This window comes from Lepidochelys olivacea (genome assembly GCF_965140295.1).
Source record: "Lepidochelys olivacea isolate rLepOli2 genome assembly, chromosome: 1".
In the NCBI taxonomy this organism is placed as follows: domain Eukaryota; kingdom Metazoa; phylum Chordata; order Testudines; family Cheloniidae; genus Lepidochelys; species Lepidochelys olivacea.
The window spans coordinates 113,964,461-113,987,805 of NC_140411.1; the positions used below are offsets into that span (position 1 = coordinate 113,964,461).

The following is a 23,345-nucleotide window of genomic DNA, read 5'->3' on the forward strand; positions in this document are numbered from 1 at the left end:
CAGGGGACATGCGTCCATGCTGATGATGGGTTCTGCTCGATAACAATCCAAAGCAGTGTGGACCAACGCATGCTCATTTTCATTATCTGAGTCAGATGCCACCAGCAGAAGGTTGATTTTCTTTTATGGTGGTTCAGGTTCGTAGTTTCCACATTGGAGTGTTGCTCTTTTAAGACTTCTGAAAGGATGCTTCATACCTCATCCCTCTCAGATTTTGGACGGCACTTCAGATTCTTAAACCTTGGGTCGGGTGCTATAGCTATCTTTAGAAATCTCACATTGATACCTTCTTCGCATTTTGTGAAATCTGCAGTGAAAGTGTTCTTAAAATAAACAACATGTGCTGGGTTATCATCTGAGACTGCTATAACATGAAATATGTGGCAGAATGCGGGTAAAACAGAGCGGGGACATATAGTTCTCCCCAAGGAGTTCAGTCACAAATTTAATTAATGCATTATTTTTTTAACAAGCGTCATCAGCATGGAAGCATGTCCTCTGGAATAGTGGCCGAAGCACGAAGGGGCATATGAATGTTTAGCATATATAGCACGTAAATACCTTGCAATGCCGGCTACAGAAGTGCCATGCAAATAAATGCCTGTTCTCACTTTCTGGTGACATTGTAAATAAGAAGGGGGCAGCATTATCTCCTGTAAATGTAAAGAAACTTGTTTGTCTTAGCGATTGGCTGAACAAGAAGTAGGACTGAGTGGTCTTGTAGACTCTAAAGTTTTACATTGTTTTGTTTTTGAGTGCAGTTATGTAACCAAAAAAAAATCTACATTTGAAAGTTGCATTTTCACAACAAAGAGATTGCACTACAGTAGTTGAATGGGATGAATTGAAAAATACTATTTCTTTCATCATTTTTACAGTGCAAATATTTGTAATAAAAATAATATACACTTTGATTTCAATTACAACACAGAATACAATATATATGAAAATGTAGAAAAACATTCAAAATGTGTAATAAATTTCAATTGGTTTAATAGTGTGATTAAAACTGTGATTAATCGTTATTAATTTTTTTTAATTGTGATTAATTTTGAGTTAATCGCATGAGTAACTGCGATTAATCAACAGCCCTATTTATTTCCGATATAAAATCGATATTATTATTATATTTTATTATATTGGGTCTCTTTCTAAAAAAAATATTTTAATATAAGTTTATTTTCACATAACTCTCAACATGAGTTATGGTCTCGTTAACTACATGGTATTCAGCAAAAAGAATGAATGAAATATTGCACCCAATATGACTAACACAACTGATATTAGATTCCAATTGTAAGCAGAGGAATTAGGGACGTATAATAGACTTTACATGTACTGAAAAGATATTTTTAAGTTTAATTGTATGAACTTACATATGTTGACTTACAGCTCTCCATAGTAGTACAATATTCTGATTTAACATAAGTATACAAATAACTTACGATTGTACCAGTATTTTGTATTTTTCTTTAAGATAAAAATAAAAAAAATAGTTAAGAAACATACATTACAACAATTAGGGCCTAAAACTGTAACACCAAAGGTGTGGTTACCAAATTGCACTGTTCTTTCCAATACATGTCTAAGATTAATAGATAATGGCTACATCCATATTTTATGCTATTAATCAGTCCAGTCATGAAAAGCCTTATTTCTAAGAATTAAAGGTAATGGAAAGAACTAGTCACATGACTAAGGTTTGCAGGATTGGGACCAAAGTTTATAGGGTGCTTTGAAGACATAACTTGGTATATAATTAATAATATGCATGTTTGGGCAACAAGACAAGAAACACATTCTTCATCTTCACATGCCAAGAAAAGGAAAATCACTATCCACTCCAAAATGTGTTGTGCAAAAGTAATTCAATATTACTCATATCTATGACAATAGAGTTTTGAAAGGTAGTTTCACCACCAAAGGACCAGGAAAATATTCTCTATTTTACAAGTAACTTGGGAAGTCATAAGAGGAATGTCACCATGTTGGATATTAGACAGACAAGGTGGGTGAGGTAATATCTTTTATTGTACCAACTTCTGTAGGGGAAAGAGACCCGCTTTCAAGTTTACACACAGCTCTTTTCATGTCTGGGAAACATCCTCAGAGTGTCACAGTTAAATATAAGGTGAAACAGATTGTATAGCATAAGTAGTTAACGCGTATTTCAAGAGGACCATTCAAGGTGAAGTGCCCTGTTACCTCCCCTGCGGTCATACGGGGGAAAGGGTGGGATGTGTGGGAGGTTGTTAGCGGGTTATAGATTGTTGTAATAAGCCATAAATCCAATGTCTTTATTCAGGCCATGATTTTTAGTGTCTACCAAAGTTATGAATTTAAGCTCCAAGGCTTGTCTTCTGAAAGTGTTGTGTGAGTTTCCTTTGAGGATGGCAGCTGGTAGGCCAGATATAGAGTGATTGCTTTGTGAAAAGTGTTCACTCACAGATGATACGGTGTTTTTGTCTTTTATCATTTTCCTGTGCGAGTTCATTTGAGAGCATAGTGATTGGTTTCACCCACATAGTTGTTACTGGGGGCAATATATACTAACTAGTATTTCTCAAGCTGCTCATGTGTTGCCAGATTTTGTAAATTATCTAGAGAAGTGAAGGGTGATCCTGCTTTCTTTGAAGTATTATGGCAGTTTTGCCATTGATTTCAATGATAGTAAGATCGGGCCCTCTCAGGATATGATTTAGACACATACAGTCTTTTGCCTGTCTCTGAGCTACACTGTAATTATTTATAGCTAATACCTAGGAGAAGAAAGTGGGTAAGCATGCATTCTCCAGGTTTTTTTTTATGAAGTCCTATTTTAAAGGTTGCAGCTGCATGATTTGTATTGTACTCTAGTTATCCATTAATATAAGTAAACTTTTAAATGTCTATTTTAATGTTGTGCTTTGCAAAAAAATGAAATCACTAAAATAAAATCTGAATGAAATAGGTTTTGCAAATTAGCACCAGCTGGTATACATTAGTATATTACAATAAGAAGTCGTTGAAATGTCTAAGGGTGCATAAACACTTATATCTTAATATAAACATTATTTCATAGCTTCTTAAGAAGCCTGAAAAGGGAGATGACCTGGCCAGTGAAATGAATAAGGAAAAAGGAGAAGAAGCTGATATTGAAGAAAGCAAATGGGAAAAATCACCTGGATCCGGGAGTATAAAATCCAAGCCATTGGAGGGCTCACCAAAGGAACTTAAGGAAAAGTAAGTACTGTTTATCTGGTAAGGTTGCAACTTGGATCCTTGGATTTTGAGGTCTTAGGTGGTACTTAAGTGATGCATTGTCCTTGTGCTGGTTCTCATCACAGGGATGGATTTTGCTCTGTGAATGTGGCCATCTACATCTTTTTCTCTAAGTTTTCCTATTTGTAAAATGGATGTAGTAACAACTTACCGCCCTGAAAGGGATATTGCAAGGCATAAGTAATTAATGTCTGTACAGTGCTTTTGAGATCCCTGGTTAAAAGGTGCTATGTAAGTATGAAACATCATTGATAGTCCATTGGTATTTCACTAAAGTGTTCAAGTGCTTGTCAGTATTGCTGGAAAGGCCTAAAAGGCAGGCTCAGCTCCATCTTCACACAGCAGAATATTTTTAGTTCCACTGAAATGGATAGACAGGAAGGTTTGCTTGTTATATAATAGCAATAGTATTCATGACACACTAATATTCTCCACTTCATTTTGTTGCATAATCAAATACAAAAGCCTTCATTTCTTCCTATAATTTTAGTGCTATGAAACAATCATATATTTAACCTTAATGAGAGTTATGCGCATTCATTCAAAGGAGCATGTACTTCAAAACATCTTAGCAATGCACTGATAAATTTGCAGTTTTGACTTCTTCATAGTTCTTAAATGAATGAGGGCATTCCACAGAGTAAACTGCGAATGGTCTTTCATACCAGCTGTTAGGTATTTTAATATTATAAAGATCTGCTTTTGAGCCTTCTGAAATATTTACATAGAAACTTAAGCTGAAATTAATGATAGAGTGCAAATTCCTCTGATCCAATTTGAATCAAAGGAAAATGTAATGCTTGGCGGGACAAGCTAACCTCATGTCATTGTAACAATTTGACAGATATATTTATTATTTTTTTATCTGACAATAGGCATTTTCATGAGTATTTAATAGCTTTAGAAATACATTTCTTCATGCACCATTCAACAGAAAGAATTCATATTTTGTGATTCCTCTTTACTGATTATTAACTTCCAACTTCTGCAAAAAGCACAGAGGTCCTCCATGGCCAGTTCTGCAAATTCAGAGCTGCAGGGGCTTGAACCCCAGCTACAGGCCCTCTTGAGAGTGGTCAGTCAGTGGATCTGTGACATTTCTGTGACCTCTCTCACCCCAATCTCTGCAGCAGCCCAGAAGGAGCAGCTGTGTAGCTGGGCTTCACAGCAGGTAGTGGGATGAGCACCTTCCAGTGTTGCCAACACTTGGGTTTTTTTTCATGAATGATGGGATTTCAGATAGGGGTGGAGCTTGTTTTATGATGAAGCAGAAAGCTCCAGTCTCCTCACAAAATGCAGCTCTGCAGAAGCTCTCCTTTCCATTTGCTGTTTTTGCAGGAGGGGAGAGGAGAGGAGGCAGCAAAAAGCTCAGCAGCCCATTGCAGCTTGACCACCTCCTCTCCCTTCCCCTACTGTGAGCAATGGGGATCTCATCCCCACTCCCCCTGCAACACCTAGCCTGGAAAGGGGCAGAGAAGGGTGAGGAGCCCCTGGAGTTGCCCCTCCAGCCTGGAAGGGGGACAGGGGACCTGTGTCAGCCCCCACCCCAGGCCTAGGAGAAGTGGGTGAAGAACTTAAGAGGAGCAGAGGTGAGGCTGGTGATGGGAGGGAATTGAACTGGGAGAGGCTGAACTGATGGTGGAGGCTGGGGAATTGTGCTCTGGGGCTAGTTCTGAACTGACTGTGGAGGCTGGGGGACTGAACTGAGGAGGTGAAGACTGATGGGGGCTGACCTGGCGGGGGAAGGGTTGATGCAGGAGCTGAACTATTGGGGGTGAGGGCTTGGTGGGGACAGGACGATGGGAAGATTCGGAGACAGAATTAATTGCTGGGCAGGGGACTGGAAGCTGTAGGTGTCAAAATCACCTTACCCAAAAATCTGGGAGAGTGAGCAACACTGAATGTCACATACACATACAGGAATGGGTAGGGAGAGCTCAACCATCAAAAGACAAACCAAAAGTGGCAATGCTGCACCTCTTACAAATATTTCCAGCATTTTGTGCTTCATTGCAAGCAGGTTACAGAGCAGGATTGACCCCTAAGACAGACATATCGCTAAGGTTTATATGCTAGGAGAGATCATTGAAATTTTACACTTCTGCAGTGCTTTTCAACAAAGGGTCTCAGAGTGCTTTGCAAGCATGAAAAAATGAGTCTCGGAACATTCGTATGGAGGTAAGCCACTATTAAATCTATTTTACAGATGGACAGACTGGATCAGAGAGAGCTTAAGGTGTCACAGTGAGTCAGAAGAGTGAAAATTAAATTCTAGAAGTCTTGACTCCCACTTCCCTGCTCTAGTCTAATAACATATGTATTACTCTGACCCACATGGTAGTCTTCTAAAGTTTTCTATCGAGCAGTATGCAGGGAAGTGCAAATGTAACTTTACCACTTGTATTTTTAGGGATGTACTTCTTGGAGATGCAGAGCAAGAAATGTTCTTGTAACGGCAGATAGAAAAGTAAAGAGAATTTGTTCAATGATTAGAAAATACAAATGTTGAACTAACTAGCTTAAGAAATGGTACATCATTAACATCCTACATGTTTTAATAATGCCTAGCTCTGATGTAGCACTTTTCATCCATTGATCTCAAAGCTCTTTACAAAGTAGGTGAATGTCATTATCCTTGTTTTATAGATGGGGAAACAGAGGCTCAGAGAGATGAAAATTATTTTCCCCATGTTACTCAGCAGAAATAGAACTCTGTCGCCTGAGTCCCAGTCTAGTGCTCTATCAAGGCCCTTCATTTTTTAATTTAAATTTTAATTTACTGAAAAATCCCCTGGTTTCACTAAAGTTATTATTCATTTTTTTACCAATTTTCACCTGGTTTTTGGACCACTCAAGTACATAAAAATACTAACTGTTAAGAAAATCCAATACTTTACATTAGGTAGATGTGTTTATGTTAATAATAAATTAATCTAAATGCGAGGGTGTCTGTTAAAGTAAGGCAGTGTAGTGGACTATACACACTCATGTATGTGCACGCATATATCTGTACTCTAGTCCTAAAAAAGGAAGTGCTGGAACTCCCTAGATGTGGCTCCCTGCTTCGGAACAAGAGCTGGTGGCTCAGTAACCTGGGAAGCCATCTCTCTTTCTGAAGTAGGAGCCAGATCAGAAATACTCTTACTTTTCTCTTTTTGTTGTTGTTTTTTTTCTGTCCTCCCATCCCTGAATATTAATACTGATATTTACCCAGAAAACTGTGCTCAGATTTTTTGCACCAATTTTCACCTGTTTTGTAATTTTTGCAATAAACACTGATAAATTCCTGGGAAATTTTAAACAAAATAAAAACCAAAAATGAAGGGCCTTGTCTATCAAGAAGGCCGCACTGCCTCCTTATTATTATCTTTGGTAAAGGTTTCAGATATCTGGTTCAATCCTCTGAGGTGCTGAGCATCTCTTGAGAGATAATAAAAATCTTACCTCCTGCTGCTTACTAGGAATTGAGGGCACTCAGCAACTCTCAGCAGATACTCAGCATCTTGCAGGATTAAATCTATTATTTGAGAATAAGACTTGTATTGCAGGGCTGGAGCTACCCCTACTTCACCCTTTCCCCCAAGGCCCTCTCCTTCCTGCCCCGTTCCCTGAGCCTGCCACACCCTCAGTCCTCCCCCTCCCCCCAGAGCCACTTGCATGCTGCAGGAGGCATGGGGAAGGAGGGGGAGGCGCTGATCAGCAGGGCTGCTGGAAGGCGGGGGGAGCTGATGGCGGGCTGCGGATGTATTACTGTGGCTCTTTGGCAATGTACATAGGTAAATTCTGGCTCCTTCTCAGGTGCAGGTTGGCCACCCCTGGCTTGTATGTCTTAATCCTTGGGCAGAGCAACATAACATTTACAACAGACCCTTTATGTGTGCATTAATTTAGTGTTTCAGGTGTAACGCAGCATTCTTCAGGCTGTACAGGTATAGTACATTTTACCTTTTTCTTTCTGAGTGCTTTTTAAATTGTGATGAATGGTGCCGTTTGCCAAGTAATTGGCTATGATCTACTTCAGTTGATTCAGCGTGGTAGCTGTGTTAGTCTGTATCAGCAAAAACAATGAGGAGTCCTTGTGGCACCTTAGAGACTAACAAATTTATTTGGGCATAAGCTTTCGTGGGCTAAAACCGACTTTATGAGATGCCTGGAGTAGAAAATACAGTAGAGAGGTATAAATACACAGCATATGAAGAGATGGGAGTTGCCGCACCAAGTGGGGGGGTCAGTGCGAACGAGCCAATTCAATTAAGATGGAAGTGGGCTATTCTCAACAGTTGACAAGAAGGGAGGAAAAATCACTTTTGTAGTGCTAATGAGTTCAATGTAATAAAGTATCAGAGGGGTATCCGTGTTAGTCTGGACCTGTAAAGGTGGCAGAGTCCTGTGGCTACTGGATCATCCGATGAAGTGGGTATTCACCCACGAAAGCTTATCCTCCAGTACATCTGTTAGTCTATAAGGTGCCACAGGACTCTTTGCCACTTTTAATGTAATCAAGGTGGCCCATTTCAAACAGTTGACAAGAAGGTGTGAGTATCAGTAGGGGGAAAATTAGTTTTTGTAGTGACCCGTCCACTCCCAGTCTTTATTCAGGCCTAATTTGATGGTGTCCAGTTTGCAAATTAATTCCAGTTCTGAAGATTCTCATTGGAGTCTGTTTTTGTTCACTCTACACCTGATGTGCTGGGACTACCTCTGAGCCCATTTTCCCTAGCAGCTTGGGACTTCAGTAGCCTGTCTTGTTGAGCCAGACACTCTAACCTGCTGCAAACACAGACCAAGATCTGAACCACGTCCCCCAAAAGCCGCAGACTTAACTGAAAACAGCTTAAGAAGTGCTTCTGTCTCTAGCACCCGGATACCCAATTCCCAATGGGATCCAAACCCCAAATAAATCCGTTTTACTCTGTATAAAGCTTATACAGGGTAAACTCATACATTGTCCACCCTCTATAACACTGATTGAGAGATATGCACAGCTGTTTGCTCCCCCAGAAATTAATTACTTACTCTGGGTTAATTTATAAGCAAAAGTGATGTTATTAAATATAAAAAGTAGGATTTAAGTGGTTCCAAGTAATAACAGACAGAACAAAGTAAGTCACCAAGTAAAATAAAGCAAAACACGCAAGTCTAAGCCTAATACATTTAAGAAACTGGTTACAGATGAAATCTCACCCTTAAAGATGTTTCAGTAAGCTTCTTTCACAGACTGGACTCCTTCCTAGTCTGGACCCAATCCTTTTCTCTGGTACAGTTTGTTAGTTCCAACAGGCATCTTAGGTGAAAAGCAGGGGATTTCACATGACTGCAGCCTCCTTTGTTCTGGTCCACCCCCTTTTATAGCTTTGGCACAAGGCAGGAATGTTTTGTCTCTCTGGGTCCCCACCCCTCCTTCTAAATGGAAAAGCACCAGGTTTAAGATGGATTCCAGTACCAGGTGACATGATCACATGTCCTGTGAGACCTCAAGCCTTCATTCTTCCTGGCCTGCCTCACAGGAAGGCTTGCAAGTAAACAGAGCCATCTACAGTCAATTTTCCTGGTTAATGGGAGCCATCAAGATTCCAGGCTACCATTAATGGCCCACACTTTGCATAATTACAATAGGACTTCAGAGTTATATTTTATATTTCTAGTTTCAGATACAAAATGATACATTTATACAAATAGGATGAACATACTCAGTAGATTATAAGCTTTGTAATGATACCTTACAAGAGACCTTTTGCATGAAGCATATTCCAGTTACAGTATATTCACACTCATTAGCATATTTTCAAAAAAATCATATCGAGTGCAACATCACAACCTGCTCCTTACAATGGATTCTTTACAAAGCTACACCAGCCACTACTGAGCTTGAATTTGCTCTCCCCATCTGCTGCCATCCTATGAGCCATCTTTAGGCAAATCCACCCTGCCAACTTCATTCCTGCGGCATTTCTAATTGAGGCTTTCTCTGTGGTTGGTAATGGGCAGAGTAGGAAGCAGGGTGCCAAGTAGATTCTGCAGGAGCTAACCTAAAAGTGTTCTTCCAGCTTATGGTAAGGGTCATGCAGATTGAAGTGTTCTCCCAAACTTTGTTGGGAGTTCAGGCTCTTCATGGAGTTAGTGCCTACAGTTACACATTTTCACTTAAAAGCTGAAAAGGTAGAGGAAAACTAAATAGGCATGATTAGTCAGATCCTGGAGAGCTAAAGTAATATTTACTGGTAATATACATATTTAGAAGTATATGCCACTGTTTTAATATTTCTGTAATTGGGAAAGGTTCTGGTATGACCCAGTGAGAGCTGCCATTTTCCTTCCACTCAGGCAGTGTAATATGCTGACACAGGGCCCAGTCCTGTGAACTGCTGAGCAACCTCAATTAACATTGACTTTCTATTGCTGGTACTCAGCAATTTGCAGGTGTGGCTTCCCCCCTTTTTTAAATAAAGGAAGTGCCAATCAGCAGATAATTACATGGCAGAGGCTGAAGACTTTCACTGTTTCATGACTTACAAGGAAAAAATGATGTGGAAAACAGAAGAATTGTCATATTCAACAAAGTTAATGAACAAACAGGTGCTAATAAACAATAATAAAAAAGTGACAAATCTCCAGACTCATCCATTTTGTCTGCTGATTAGCATTTCCTTTGTCACAAGCTAAAATGTCAGTGGCTGGCAAAATTGTATATTCCTGTTTAAATTTGAATTACTTTTTATTTCATATAATAAAAGTTTGAAATAACTACTGTGTATTTACTCTTTTTTATAATTAGATGAAATTATTCTGCAATCTTTTCCATACTGTTTTATGAGGGAGCTATCTGATTATTGAACAAGAGCAATGAGATGAATAAAAGTGCAGAGAACTGTATCATCTTAACAGCAAAATGTTGCAAACAGTTTATTTATAATATAAATTACTTAGTACATAATATAAATTAAGTACCATGTTGTGAAAAGATCATGTTTTTTCACCTAAATAAAAATGCAATGGTGGGGCTACATCACCTAGGCACACAAATGTAAGTGAAGGCTGGAGCAGCAGCATTAACTCTGACTGGTTTAATGCCTTCCATCTGTTGCAAGGGCTGTGAATAATTTCTGTTAAATGGAGCCAAAAAATTAAGGCCTTGAGCCTGCAAGTTACTTTATGCCATTAGTGCTCCCTCTGAAGTCTGTGAGATTACTCACATGCTCAAGTCTTTGCAGGGTCAGTCTCCTAGGGCCTGATCCTGTAACCCTTACTTATGTGTACCATTAACATCAAGAGCATTATTTATGTGATGTTTTCAAATATGAGTAAGGGTTGCAGGATGATCTTCAAAGCAGTTCTGAAGTCAATCTGATTTTCTTTTCAAGCCACTGGAAAAATTTTCTGCTTCCAATTGAACTGAATGCACAATGGGGAGCTGAATTTATGATGTACAAAGCCTGTATCAAAATTGCAATGCACCTCTTCTTTTAATTGAAAATATAGCCTGTCTGGGGGCCTGATCTAAAGCTTGTTGAAGTCAGTGAGAGTCTTTCTGTTGGTTTCAGTGGCCTTTGAATCTTTGTGAGCAAAGATTTTGTCTAAGTTAATTGTTTGTTTTTTTTTCTTGTTTAAACACACATAGGTCACAGAATGATAGTGATAAAGAGCAAATGGATTTGGAGAGAAGATTTCGAGAAAAAGACCTTGAAAGACCACGATATCGGTTGGATGATGGCAGAAAGCATAGAGCTCACTATGAATTTGACAAGTTTGTGAGAAGGAATGAAGAAGAGCTGAAATGGGGGAAAGCATACAGCCAAGACAGAGGGAAGAAAGGGAACCACAACTACAGCTTCACTGTGGAGGCCGTAGACAAACTGGGTAAAGAGGACAAGTGTGATGACATGGCATCCAAAAAGGAGCGCATAAGAAATAAGGTTCTTTTATTCATTTAGGATAATCTTTCATTAGTAAAATATACTTCAAGGCTACAGGTTTTACTTTTGCAATCTCAGCATAAAGATGCTTTTTTCAAGAAAAGCAATTCTTTATTTGATTTTCAGTAAAACCCAGATTTCTATTTTTTTTACATAGTTAAAATGATTTAAGGAGATAGGATTTGTCTGCTCTGGTCATATATACATACAATATTTGGAATCTTCCTTAGAACATTAGTCTTGGAAGCTCAGCATTTTTTGAGTGTTTTAAAAGTTATATCACGTGTGCCCTATAATAGATAGGGCCCTACCAAATTCACAGCCATGAAAAACGCGTCCTGGATCGTGAAATCTGGTCTCCCCACTTCAGTCTGATCTTTTGTGTGCTTTTACCCTATACTATACAGATTTCATGGGGGAGACAAACATTTCTCAAATTGGGGGTCCTGACCCAAAAGGGAGTTGCAGGGGGGTCGCAAGGTTATTTTAGAGGGGTTACGGTATTGCCACCCTTACTTCTGTGCTGCCTTCAGAGCTGGGCTACCAGAGAACAGCAGCTACTGGCCAGGCACCCAGCTGTGAAGGCAGTGCCCAGCCAGCAGCAGCGCAGAAGTAAGGGTGGCAATACTATACCATGCCATCCTTACTTCTGTGCTGCTGCTGGCAGCAGCTCTGCTTTCAGAGCTGGGCTCCCGGCCAGCAGCTGCCACTCTCCAGCTGCCCAGCTTTGAAGGCAGCGCTGCCGCCAGCAACAGTGCAGAAGTAAGGGTAGCAGCACCGCAACACCCCCTACAGTAACCTTGTGACCCACCCCCCTAACTTATTTTTGGGTCAGGACCCCTACAATTACAACACCTGAAATTTCAGATTTAAATAGCTGAAATTATGAAATTTATGACCGTGAAATTGACCAAAATGGACCATGAATTAGGTAGGGCCCTAATAATAGAGTTTGAAAACTTTGGCCCATTGTCCTTTTAAAAGTGAATTTATTCTAAGCAGAATATTTACTAGTCAGGCAGATTTACTGGCTGGTTTACAGTTATTCAGTTTTTAAAGTAAAAGTGAATAACTAAAGAGTTTATCCAGAAACAAGCATATTTAGAAATTTTCCAGTACAGAAGATAGGAAAGTAGATCTTGCAGTCTTCATCCATTCTGCCCTCAGGTAAAGGTTCTCCCTGGTTGAGGGCAGATCACCCCATTGAGAAGTGCCAAATCCAGGGAAATAACCTGTTAAAAAAACAGCCACAATTGGGCAGCTTCTTGAATGGGAACCACATGCAGAAAACCATTTTCCTGTCTTCACCTTGAAACCTGTGGAGCCCCTTTCTGAGGGCTTGGGGCTTTGTGATTTCAGAGGGCATGTCATAGCGTTTCCAAGAGATGGCTGCTATTGGTGGCCTTATCCTCTCTCCATTCTAATCATGTAAAGTTTTCCATACAAGATGGTTGATACTGTCTTGTATGGAATCCCCCCTGTAATGTGCACCTCTTCTGAAGGGGGTTTTCAAACCAGGCACAGGCAAGGTCCCCATGACAGTGTGCCTCCTGAGGGAGCTGTGCTTTTGCTAGAGATAGGATAGGCAAGGAGTAGCCATGCTCTTTTTTCTCTGCCCCCTCTAGCAGCTGTCTGAATCTCTGTCTAAAAATATTTAAAAATATTAAATTGATTTAAACCATTTTATAAAAAATGAAACATCCAGTTGAGCTAACACTGTTTATGCCAAGTTTCAGTCTGATGAACATAGAAACTGTGATGGATAAAGAGGGTCTGTGGTATATAAAAGCTGACTGACCCTTTATTGTAATGGTTCTAGTGAGCTCTATGTTCACTGTTCATCTCAGGGTTTAGGACTGCATGACTGGTGTTGATTGGCTGGATGTGATGAAGAGAGATAAGTACCATGCTGATGTGGCTGTTCATAGCACCACAAAACACTTCCTACAACAACTTGTTCTTAAACATCCTAAATAAAAAGTCTGGCATCTAATCTAAAGAAATGGAAAATAAAGGGAAAGCAGGGTTAAACAAGGCTGAAGTTCAAGCAAAGAAGGGGGAAGAGAAGAGCTGATAATGAAGGATGTATCAGTTAAGGGGAAAAAATAATGAAGGAAAAAACAAGACCAAAGGGACTGAAAATTGTGAGGGGCAGGTGAAAGGAAATCAGGATTGAGATGGAACAGAATTCAGTGCTCTGCAGTTTTCTTAAAATGGCCTATTCCATGCCATTTTCTAGACTAAACCCTACATTTTAAAACAGATGTCAAATATGATCTCTCCATAGCATCAAAGTCTAATGTTTGTGATAGTTAAAATAAATAGCCTCATTAGGCAGAGGCTTTTAAACAGTAACCATTCACAATATCTTATTGTCCTAGAAAGTCTTTAGCATATATATATATATATATATATATATATTCTGACAATTCTTGGTGCACTTGGCCTTAATTTCATTTAACAAAAATTATTCACAGCCCTTGCAGATCAGCAAGTTTTTGATGGTTTCAGTCACTATTCCTGTACAGTTAGCCATTCTTCCTTTTTACTCATTTTGTTTCCTGATTCACATTGGGTGGTATCCACTTTACTCTATATGAATATTGTGTCCTCCTCTGCCTTGGTGGGTCCTGTGTCTATTGGCGGATTTGCTCGCCTCAGAGGTTCACGGCAGCCCTCAGTTTGGCCACTTCCGTGGCTCAAATCCGTTCACTCAGTTAGCCTCATCACTGGTCAGGATGGGGAAAGGAAGAAGAACAATCCCCACAGTCTCTGCTGATCCACCTAGTGGATCAGGGAACAGGCCAGAGACCTTCACCTCCGGTGGAACTCACAGTCCAGGTCAACTCCTCCGGTATCAAGTAGGGAGTTGTGGGAATGGAGGGATGGGGGGAACCCAGGCCCATCCTCTACTCCGGGTTCCAGCCCAGGGCCCTGTGGATTGCAGCTGTCTACAGTGGCTCCTGTAACAGCTGCGTGACAGCTACAACTCCCTGGGCTACTTCCCCATGGCCTCCTCCCAACACCTTCTTTATTCTCACCACAGGACCGTCCTCCTGATGTCTGATAATGCTTGTACTTTTCAGTCTTCCAGTAGTACACCTTCTCACTCTCAGCTTCTTGCACCTCTTGCTCCCAGCTCCTCACACACACACCACAAATTGAAGTGAGCTTTTTAAACCCAGGAGCCCTGATTAGCCTGCCTGTCTTAATTGATTCTGGCAGCTTCTTGATTGGCTGCAGGTGTTCTAATTAGCTTGTCTGCCTTAATTGTTTCCAGAAAGTTTGATTGTTCTGGAACCTTCCCTGTTACCTGACCCAGGGAAAAGGGACCTACTTAATCTGGGGCTAATATATCTGCCTTCTAACACTCTCCTGTACCGGTGGGCCAGCCTATACCCTGGTCCCGAGGCCCGCCAGGAATATCAGTTGGCAGCTCCTTCACGGGGCCGTGAGCACGGGCGTTTACTTGGCGCAGTTCACCCCCATCCCAGACACCTGCCCCTTTTGCGGCGTGAGGGAGACCCTGGCACACGCTTACCTGGAGTGCACCAGGTGCAGCCCCTATTCTGGCTCCTCACGAATATTTTGTTACGTTTTTGGTTGCACTTTTCCCCTCACCTCCTTATCTATAAACTCCCTATCTGTGCCCCCACAACGTCACGGGACTTCCCTGTAAACCTCCTACCCTAGCTAAAGTGACCACCTATAAAACCAGGGCTGCGGGGGACCCTTTAGCAGTGGGCAGGCTTCGCCCACCCACTTCCTGGATCCCAATAGGATCACTCTCCTGTAGCCATCTGGCCTGACCCCGTCACAATATGGAATACCAAACTTCATTTGCAGTTCATTATTCTAATTTTATCAAGCCCTGGTTCTGGTTTCTCACTGATTGGTATGATTTTATTATATTTGTATTTATTATCTGACATTCTTGTCTAGAGCCATAAGTGTGCTTGGCACCAGTTATTGTCCTCCCCAGCTTATACTATAGATTGTATCAAAATTTACCACAGAATTCTCTTGGCCTTTGTTATAACATTCTGTTAGATTAGATTAGATTACATTTAATTTAAACTGTGAGAAAAAATATTATCATCCTGTTTTTACAGCTGTTTTATTTTACTCAATATTCTTGGCTCCCAAGAATAGTGTTATAAAAGAGGTGGATAATAAATGCTAAATCTGTTTTCATTACACTGCAGCTTTTTCCTAGTTCTTATTAAATACAAAATGATTTAACACAAAATCCACTATCTACATAAACTCAAGTTACTCACTTTAAGGCCTTGTCTACACTACAGAGATTTGTTGACAAAAGTCATGTCGACACTCAAAAAGCACTATAATAAAAATCAGTATTGCACATTCACACTCGCTCCCTCTGTCAGCAGAGAGTGTCCAGAGTTGGGGCACTATCATCGAAGTGTGAGCAATGTACCTATCCCACAGTCCAGCTTGACCACTTCTGCCGGTAGGTCTTGTGGGAAGGTGGAGCAGGTCACGGTGCATCTTGGGACCACGCTCAGTGTTCCATGATGTATTGTTTTCTGTCCCAGCATACCATGGGCTTCCAGTTTTCTTTCACAGCATTTTTCAATGGCCCTTGTTTGCTGTGCACCCTGGCATCTTTGTGAGAAGGGATGGATCCTGCACTGCTCTCCTGCACTCTGATAACTATCATTAAGACCTTGCGGATGGCAGTGCAATTAATCACAAAGTTCCTAACTGAAGAAGATTCCCAGTTGCCTGACATGCTGTGTGATATGGATAGAAGCAACTTTAGATTGCTTTTGGCATTCACGAAACAGCTGCAGACAGTGGACCATCGCTTTTGGGCTTGGGAAACAAGCACTGAATGACGAGCAGTAGCTACAGAATTTTCAGATGTGGAAATCCACCTTCCTGGAACTGTGTGCGGAGCTCGCCCCAGCACTATGGTGCAAGGACACCAGAATGAGAGCTGCCCTATCAGTAGAGAAGTGCGTGGCAATCACTCTGTAGAAGCTGTCGACTCCAGACTTCTACTGGTCGGTCACGAATCAATTTGGAGTCGGGAAGTTGACTGTTGGGGCTGCATTAATACAAGTGTGCAGGGCAGTTAATCGCATCCTGCTATGAAGGACTGTGATTCTGGGAAATGTGTATGAAATAGTGGATGGGTTTGTAGAAATGGGTTTCCCTAACAATGGAGGGGCGATAGATGGCACACATATTCAATTTTGGCAACAGACCACCTTGCGACAGAGTACATCAATAGGAAGGGATACTTCTCCATGGGGTTGCAGGTGTTTGTGGATCACCCTGGGCATTTCACTGACATCAATGCAGGATGGTCCAGGAAGGTGCATGACGCACGCATCTTCAGGAACACCGGCCTGTATAGAAAGCTACAAATGGTGACTTTTTTTCCAGACCAGAAGATTATAGTGGGGGATGTTGAAATGCCCATAGTGATCCTGGGAGATCCATCATAGCCCTTACAGCCATGGCTCATGAAACCTTACGTGGGAAACCTGGACAGCAGTAAGGAGTGGATCAACAACAGTCTGGGTAGATGCCGGATGACAGTGGAATGTGCCTTTGGGAGATTAAAGGTGTGCTGGTGATGCCTTTATGCTAGGTTAGACCTCAATGAGGATAATATTCCTGTGGTCATAGCCTCGTGTTGTACGTTGCATAATCTTTGTGAAGGTAAGGGTGAAAGACAGGCAGACTGCTTGGCTGCTGATTTTGAGCAGCCAGATACCTGGGCTATCAGAGGGGCCAGGAGGGGAGCAATTCGAATCAGGGAGGCTTTGAGGCAAAACTTTGAAAATGAGAAGCAGTAATATATATCTCTGTGATTGGTGCTGCAATGTTACATTACATGTAGTTTTCCTAGGAAGCAATGGCGAAATTTCGGGCCTTACATTCCAGTACGCAAATGATTAAACTGCCTGTGTATGTATTGGTAGAGCCTGCTATTTCAATTTGTAGGAAACAAATAAAGATGAGTTACTGGTCAAAAATTTTGCTTTTATTGCACAAGAAACAACACACACACACACAAAGAAACTTGGTGGGAAAGGAGGTTACCAGGGAAGGGCAGACTTTCAGAGCTGTGTGTAGGTCCAGCTATCATTTTGAAAGTTGTCTGAGGGGGTGGAGTGAAGGGGAAACTGAGAAGTCCCAGAAAGCAGAAAGGACTGTGCAGGCAGAGTTGTGGGGAGGCATAGAAAAGAGTTCTGAATGTACTGCAGGGGAGGACGGGCATGCATCTGCTCAGTCTGCAGCATTATTAAGGACTTCAGCATCTGTGTTTGCTCCTCCATTACTTTAATCATCCATTCAGTAGAATCCTTAACTCCTGATTTTCTTTTCTGTTCTGCCTTTCGGCTTCCCTCCACTCCTTGCTCTCCCTTTTCTCTGCATTGGAGAAGTGCAGTACCTCCCGGAATATGTCTTCTTTGCTCTGTCTTGGGTGATTTCTTATCTATCAGTGATGCTGGGCCGATGTTTGTGGGGTATTCCTCAAGGCCACATCTGCCGAAGCACAAGGAACAATGCACAGAAGCATGATTGTTAAGTTCACGCACAGTATAGAAACATTTCAGTAAAATACACCTCTGGTAACATAATCACTTTCTCACTGACCCTTGGCAAGCACACATCTCAGCAAACACCCAAAGCATGGTGAGTGTTGGCTGGGGGGAGCGGCGCTCTACATGGGAAAAAGAACACTCCGCAAGGGTTGCAGTGCAGCCAACTAGGGGAAAAATTCTAAAATTCTCCCACACTTTCCCACAGGCCAGGGTCATTGTAGCAGATATCTCACTGTTGAGGGTAAGCAGAGAAGCGAGTGTACATCTACTACATGCTTGTGGCTTCCGCCATGGTTCCTGTGCTGCTTGCCTGTGTGCCGCTTTGGTCCCTGAACAAGTGATTGCCAAATGGTGTGGGAAAGTTCCCTACAGTGTGGGAAGGAACAAAGCAGCTCTGCCAAGGAATCTGCGGCAGAGGATTGACAAGTACCTCCAGGAAACTTTCCTAGAAATCTCTCTGGAGGATTCCCATGAGATCCCAGCATACATCAACACCCTGTTCCACCGTACTGATTAGCTGCACAGCGAAGTGTCCAGCACACAGAAATACAGCCATCCTTGTACATTTCTATATCCTGAACCCACCTCTGCATTACGCAAACCACAGCCACTTACCAGGCATCTCCTCTCCTGCTTCTTGCTCACCAGAGAGCAACTGCTGAGACTGGCTAGACACCGCTGGAGTGGTGAACAGTTCCTGGCTGCCTCCCCCACTGGGAGATCCAGCCAGGAGCTCCACATCATTGTCTAACTCCACCTCTTCATCAATAACTTTGTCCTCTGGGTTAGGTCCTCTTTCCGCCACCTCCAGGCCCACCAAACTATCCATGGAGCTCCTGGCAATGGAGGTGGTGTCACAACCGAGGTAGTGTCCAGCTTCTTATAGAACAGGCAGGTCTTAGGTGCAGTACCAGAGCAACGGTTTCCCCCCCCCTCGCCTTATGGTACACCTGCCTCAGCTCCTTTATCTTCGCTCTGCACTGCAGCACGTCCCGGTCACAGCCCTTTCCGAACAAGCCTTGAGAAATCTGCCCATAGGTATCAAAATTCCTATGGCTCAAGTGCAGCTGGGACTCCATAGCCTCCTCTCCCCATATACTAGGCAGGTCCAGCAGCTCCGCAGTGGTCCAAGTGGGAAAGCATTTGCTGCAGTAAGTCTCCATGGTCACCTTGGAAGATGCAATGAGACCTATCGACACCAAGTAAACAGGAAATGGAATTTCAAAAATTCCCAGGGCATCTAACGGGGAGGGTCGGATGGTTGTTTACTTGACTGCAGTGCAGTGGAGTTCAAACTGCTGATTAGATGTTGTTGGGATGGGTGTTGTGGGACACCTTCTGGAGGCCAATTAAAGTGAAAAAACCAAGCGTGGTGTCTACACTGGCACTTCATTGACAAACATTTTGCAGAAAAAGACGTATGTCTCTCGTCAGAGTGGTTTTATTTCGTTACCAAAACGGCATTTTTGCCTCCAAAAGTTGCATCGCAGTGTGCACCCATTCACTATTTTGTCGGCAAAAGCTGCCTTTTGTTGACATAACTCTGTAGTATAGACAAGGCCTAAATCTCACATATGTGAATAAATTATAGTTTTCTCCAAAAGTTAACCTTATGCACTTCTTTCTAGGATCGTCCAGCCATGCAGTTATACCAGCCAGGAGCTCGCATTCGAACACATACGGGATCTACAAGTAAGATCTATGACTGCAGTGGGAAGTCCTGTGAAGATGCCTGCGATAGAAAGTATGAGGTAGATAATTCAACTGGAGGTGGTTCTGAGAAGAGTGAAGAGGCAGAATGAAACGTCAGGGGTAGAAAACTTGTGAAAAAAATTAATTTAAGATTTAATTTCTGCACAAAATATATCAGGCCACTTCAGAATTCCACAGATTGGACCAACAAAACTATAATACCTCTGCCTCTTTCTTTCTTTCTTTAAAATGAAAATGGTGATCGGAGGCAGATAAAATATCACATAAAGGAAATTCAGTTGCTTTTTTACAAAAACAGAAGCAAGCACTGTTTGACTAGTTTAGTAGTGGTTCAGTATTTTCGTAAATTTACCTTTAGCTAGAAAACCTCTATTAGTTTTAAGCTAGTATTTATATAAAACTTGTCAGAAAATATTTCACTTAGTCTAGCCTGTTAAATTGATAGAAATAAAGAAATGTATATTTGCATCAGTTTGATATCTCAGGCACTTTAAATGTGTTCTGTGAATGGCATTAACTACATAGGACCCAATCCTGCAAACACCAGGATTTTGTTGCCAGTAGTGTTTACAGGATCAGGCCCATAGTTTGCAAATGTTTATTGATATCCGTACCTCATTGTGTTTACATTGTTTTTCAATTTAACTATAGTGTCAGGTAAGTGTGAGTAAAAGCTACTATATGTTGTTATAAAATTGGTCATTCTCTTAACCACTTTTGCCTTTTATGTTCTAATATATTCCTGTGTTTAAAACAGAAAAAGCTAATGCAAACCTCAGCACTTAAATACTGTATCTGGTTTAACTAAAATTGCAGTTTTTGTTTGTTTGTTTGTTTGTTTTGGTACTGACTTTTAAAAAAGTGATTGTACAGTGATGACTTTTTATATGTTAAATGTTTCACATAAGTTGCATTTGCAGGATTTGTAACATGTATGATATATATGTTATAAAATACAATTTGTTTGAAAAAAACACACACACAGCAGCTCCAACATTTCATTTTGGAGACCTAGGCCAAATTCCACCCTCTGATGCATACGTATGGCTCCCAACGTCTTCAGAGACAGCTACATGTCCGTGTAAGGGCAAAATATGGCTCTTTGATAGTTGTCTTTTACGACTGATGCACTTTTCAGTTATCTGAAACTAAGATCTGCTTTGTCAGTGAAGTTAAATATTAAGATGTTTGTTTATTTTTGACATTCTACTTTGAACAGTTTGTTATTAAGTGTAACATCTGATTGTTCTAAACTCAAAAAAAAATTTGTTGTATTTTCCCAGACATTAAACATTAAATATAATAAAAAGTAAAAACATTTTGATTATGAACTGAGAAATGATCTTCCACAATTCTTTTGCCTAGTACACCAAAGGTATTAAGAAAGATAGTATACAACTTATTAGTATTAAAAGGCAGATTAAAAATATAATTGAAGAGTTTTAATATTAAGTTTACATATAAGATGTTTTATATGCAAGAGGATTAAGCATTTTTTACCGACTTAAACTACTTTGAAGTAGGACACTCTTAATCTTAAATAAGACTGTAATCACAGGATGGGCTGAGTTGGGCTCTATCCCACCTATGCTGGGCTTGGGCTGGTGTTTGGGTCAGGTGACCAGTATCCCAAGAATGGAGCTTCCTATTATGGGAGCCTATGTAGCGTGAAGGGAGAGACTTGCAGGGAGCAGGAATACTGGCTACAGTAGAGCCAGATCAGTGTCAGAAAATGCTAGGCAGTTCTCCACAGTTTTGCTGGACTCTTCGTTAACTCTGAAAAGAATGTACTGGAATGACTTAGCCAGAGGGCATATCACCTCAGTGACCCAATAGCTCTGGGTTGCTGGAACGTATGAGGGAGACAGTGAGTTGATCAGGGTAGGGAAACTGAGGCAAACAGATGCCTAGAATCCAAGGGAGGTGAAGTGATCTTGTCATAACTGTACACACACAAATTTACACCAAAATAAGGAGAGGTGTCAATTCAAACCAAGTTAGTCATTTAGGTGCATCTTTATATGTAGGTAAACCACAAGTCTTTGTAGGATCAGGGCCCAGATGAGACCAAATATTTCCAGCCTCTTTGAATTATAGGAGGTGGTGACCAGAGCCCATAAGACTAAAGGCCAACCCCCTTGGATGTGGGACAGGCCACAAGATCCAGAATGCAGGTGGTTCTTCTTCAAGATATGTTGTCCATATACTATCCAGACTTGATGCCATGTGTCCCGTGCAGTTGTGTTCAGAATCTTTTGGCCAGCAGCACCTGTTGGGGCCACACATGGACCCTGAATGTGCTTGTGTTCCCCTTCCTGAGATCATATAGCTTGGTGTGGTACTGAGCTAACCTCAGTTCCTTTTCACTGCCTGTGACTGCGAGGCAAAACCAAGAGCAGTGTACTTGTCTGTTGTTCACTTGCGATTACAAAACTGATATCACCATAGATAGTTAGCTGTTCAGTATAGATGTAGTATAGTTTAGAAACAGTTTTTTATTAGGTTTCCATTCCAGATAGTTTTATCTCTGTCTTTTAGTTAGGCTGCAGTCCTTATGGCTGAGCAAAAATCACCAGGGTTCAAATATTGCCTTTTGGGAGAGGTGGCTTACCCCCCCTCAACAACAGGCATACTAGATTCTGTTTGGGTGGGAGCATATTACTGACAAACGCTTCGTTTATCTGTCTTTTTCTAAAAGAACCTGAAAAGCGAGGGAGGCTCATTTAAAGCTTTACTCGTAGACAAATATATAAGGCCAACCTCAGACCAGGGTAAACAAGATCTGCCTGGGTCTGAACACTCTGCTCCCAGAAGTGCTCTGGTGATGGTGAATGCCACAAGCTCCTCCACAGCCCCAGCTCCTGAGAAGCACACCTCTGCTGCCACTTCTAAGTCTTCTCAGCCATGACGGGCAGAACACAGCACCACTCTTTTAAAGAGTAGGACAGGCGCTGTCTGAGGAACCTGTAAAAAGGAAGAGACATAGTCTGTGTGTACACTTTCACTTTTGTTAGTGTCACTCAGGGGTGTGACTCCCCCGAGCGACATAAGTTACACTGACAGAAGCACCAGTGTGGACAGCGCTGTTGGCAGGAGACATAGCTACCGCCGCTTGTTGGTGACCGTTTAATTAGGTCGACAGGAGAGTTCTCTCCCATCGGCATAGAGCGGCTACATGGGAGATCTTGCAGTGGCACAACTGCATCAGTACAGCTGTGCCAGTGAAAGGTCCCTAGTGTAGACATGGCCATAGATCTCATGCCTCCTCTCACAAGGGTAGAACGAGGTCTGACTTAAGTCCCTCTGGCACTCATAAACATTATGGTTTCTGTACACCGGTACCAGCCAGGGAGCACCTTCATGCAGTCTCCACTACTGTTTCTGCAGTGCTGTCTCCAGAGCACTCAGTACTGATGCTGAGGCTTACTGCTTTGGTTCCAATAACCTTGGTACCAACCTCCTTGGCATAGTCTATTCTGGTACTGACTACCTAAAAAAACATCTGCTTAGGGTACCAACAGTCTCAATGCTGAGATTCACAGCATGAGGAGATGGAGTGGTAACCACTTTCCCTGAGTCAGTGCTCTTATCATTAGGGCTCTGTGTCTGTCACAGAGGTCATGGATTTTGTGACTTTCCGTGACCGCTGTGACTTCTGCAGCTGCCCCCAAGCAGCTGGCCCCGGGAACAGCTACTGGCCGCTGCTGGAGCAGCTCCGCAGTCAGCTGCATGAGCCGGTGCAGCTGCTTCTGGGGACCCCCCGGTCAGTGGTCCTGGGTGGCTGGAGCAGCCATTGCTGAGTGGCTGCCAGCAGCAGTCCCGGGGCAGCTGGAGCAGCAGCAGGTGGGCGGCACCAGGGGCAGCCGGAGCAGCT

The 23,345-nt window shown here is 41.9% G+C and overlaps 1 protein-coding gene across 2 annotated transcripts in view; it reads left to right on the plus strand.

Annotated features, from left to right (window-relative positions):
* The window catches only part of UPF3A (UPF3A regulator of nonsense mediated mRNA decay), a 47,815-nt gene extending 27,067 nt beyond the window's left edge, over positions 1-20,748 (plus strand). Inside the window, exons 8-10 of one of the 2 annotated variants that reach the window (XM_084629461.1) lie at positions 3,062-3,222; positions 10,880-11,118; positions 19,387-20,748. In XM_084629461.1, the coding sequence (XP_084485587.1) occupies positions 3,062-3,222; positions 10,880-11,118; positions 19,387-19,454 (468 nt within the window). In that variant the 3' untranslated portion in view covers positions 19,455-20,748. Of the gene's footprint in view, positions 1-3,061; positions 3,223-10,879; positions 11,175-19,386 lie in introns of both variants that reach the window. The other variant, XM_084629460.1, reaches the window with a different exon arrangement.
* The last annotated feature ends 2,597 nt before the right edge of the window (positions 20,749-23,345 follow it).